Raw genomic sequence first — 2498 nt, 5'->3', positions numbered from 1 at the left:
GAACCACCATTTATGGATAAATTCATAGCACTAGATGCCTCTTTTAGAAAAGAAGAGGTTTCAAATCAATGATTCAGTTGCAACCTTAAGAAACTGCAAAAAGAAGAGCAAATTAAACTCAAAGCAAGCAGAAGAAGGAGAAAAGGATCAGAGCAGTGAAACAGGAAACAACAAAGCAATAGAAAAAAAATCAATAAAACTAAAAGTGAGTTCTTTTGGAATAGTAATAAAATTAATAACCTTCTAGCCAACCTCCAATGAACTTACCTTTATGGCAAAATACCAAAATTACAGGGATGGAAAACATTAATGGTTGCTAAGGTTAGGGATGTTAGAGGTAGTGAGGAAGGTATGACTAAACTTAAGGGAAATCTTTGTAGTAATGAAATGATTATCTTGATTGCAGTGGTGGCTACAAAAAATTTGCACACTTGATAAAATACACAGAACTATATACACTCACTGTACTAGCAAGTTCTTGTTTCTGGTATTGTACCTTAAGATGTAATTATGGGAAAATTATGTGAAGGGTACACAGATCCTCTTTACTACTTATTCAACTTCCTGTGAATCTACAATTATTTAAAAATGAAAAGTTAAATATATAAAGTACACTAGTATTTTCTAGTATTTTAATTATTTGGGGCTCAAAATTAGAATCATTAAGCAATTACTACCATAGTAAACCTAAAAATAGTTACATATAAATTCAGACTATAACTGATACATAGAAGAAAAAACAAGGTCTCTGGAAAAAACAGCATGTGTGTATAATGTCTGCATATATGAATGTATGTATTGATATATACATATATACACATATACAGATATATAAATATAACATACTAGAGGCCTGATGCACGAGATTTGTGCACTCCAGGGAGTTGCTCAGCCCGCCTGTGCCCTCTCGCAGTCTGGGAACCCTTGGGGGATGTCCAACTGTCTGCTTAGGCCCTCTCCCCATCCTAAGCAGGCTGTCAGACATCCTTAGTGCTGCTGCAGAGGTGGGAGAGGCTCCCGCCACCGCTGCTGCACTTGCCAGCCATGAACCAGGCTTCTGGGCTTCTGGCTGAGCAGCGTTCCCCCTGTGGGAGTGCACTGACCACCAGGGGGAAGCTCCTGCATTAAGCATCTGCCCCTTGGTGGTCAGTGCATATCATAGCGCAAGGTTGTTCTGCCGTTTGGTCAATTTTCATATTAACCTTTTATTATATAGGATATACGTACCTAAGTATAAAATTGATAATAAAACATTTCTAAAAATTCACAGAAAACCACATATAAAAGCAGAAAGGTGGTAGGTCAGGCCTATATACTATAAATCAATGTATTTACCCTCTAAAGTTCCTAAAACTGTTATTGTGCGTATGCAAAACATTAAGCAATATATCCAATGGCCAGAAGAGTATTATTCTTTTAGTCAATAAAAAGGAGTTAGACTTGTTCATCTGATGACACTGTTCAGACAAATTTCTGTATTACCTCTATTCATACCAAAAAATAAGAAAATGCAAAAGATTCCCTAGTACCTTTTCATCCAAGTCTGAACTTTTTATGTGTTCATTGCAGTCTCCCAGTTTTTCATTTTGAGAGGTCCTATTCGTAACTTCTCCTAAGGAAATGTTTGCATCTTTAAAATCATATTTTTTCTCACTTGCTGAAAAGAAATAATATTTAACTGTAGAAACTACAAATGACAAAATAAGCAAGTCATTCAAAGATTATCCTAAAAATAAGTTAGAATTCAGTCTTTTAAAGTCCAATATGACAAATTTAAAGTTTTCAGCAAATTATACAATTATTCCCCTTTATCAAATAACTCCATTATATGGTATAAAAAGAACTGGCAGTAAGATAAAATTGAAACATATCAAGATACTTTTAAGAATCTTTCTTGATCATGTCCAGCTATTTTAAACATATTTTGAAACTTGAAAGTCAAAGTAAAATTAACTTTCAAATTAAGTTATTTCCTGTAAAGATCTAGGTATTTAAACCTATAACTAGATATTATAAAATTTTTTTTTAAAGAACTCAGATATAAAATGTGATAATGCTTAAATATATATTTCAATTTCAAAATAAGACTACAAGAATTACTAAGGCCAATTATCTATCCTTTGTAGATAAAGCCTAACAAAGTTATTTATAAAATAATAAAATAAAAAAATTTCAAAGTCTAATCTGCAACTTGAGAAAACTAACAAATGAAAAGCTTCTTATTTTAATGAACTTATTTTGACTAGGCTTGGAGATATGAAAAGATACCTTGATACTGCATATTCTGAAAATGTCAAATTTTACCTGCTGGCAAGGAAGTACAGATCTCTGACTTCAATCCAGGATCCAGTACAGGAAATTCTCTATTATAAAACAAAGAGCTTAAACATTATAACATGAACTATCTCTACTAGAAGCAGAACTATCTACTTCTCTAAACATTATACAATACTAGCTTTAGCAGCTTGTGAACATCAGCTTAGGTCCTCCAGGGAAAG

The 2498-nt window shown here is 33.1% G+C and overlaps 1 protein-coding gene across 1 annotated transcript in view; it reads right to left on the bottom strand.

The window, feature by feature from the left end:
• The window catches only part of TOPAZ1 (testis and ovary specific PAZ domain containing 1), a 42871-nt gene that overhangs the window by 34054 nt on the left and 6319 nt on the right, over positions 1–2498 (bottom strand). Inside the window, exons 3-4 of the mRNA XM_006765105.1 lie at positions 2305–2363; positions 1530–1657 (exon numbers count right to left, since the gene is read on the bottom strand). Coding sequence (XP_006765168.1) covers positions 1530–1657; positions 2305–2363 — 187 coding nt within the window. The remainder of the gene's footprint in view (positions 1–1529; positions 1658–2304; positions 2364–2498) is intronic.

The sequence above is a fragment of the Myotis davidii genome, unplaced genomic scaffold (assembly GCF_000327345.1).
Source record: "Myotis davidii unplaced genomic scaffold, ASM32734v1 scaffold81, whole genome shotgun sequence".
Lineage (NCBI taxonomy): Eukaryota > Metazoa > Chordata > Mammalia > Chiroptera > Vespertilionidae > Myotis > Myotis davidii.
Note: the sequence above shows the minus strand (reverse complement) of the source record. Positions and strands in the feature narration are given on the sequence as shown.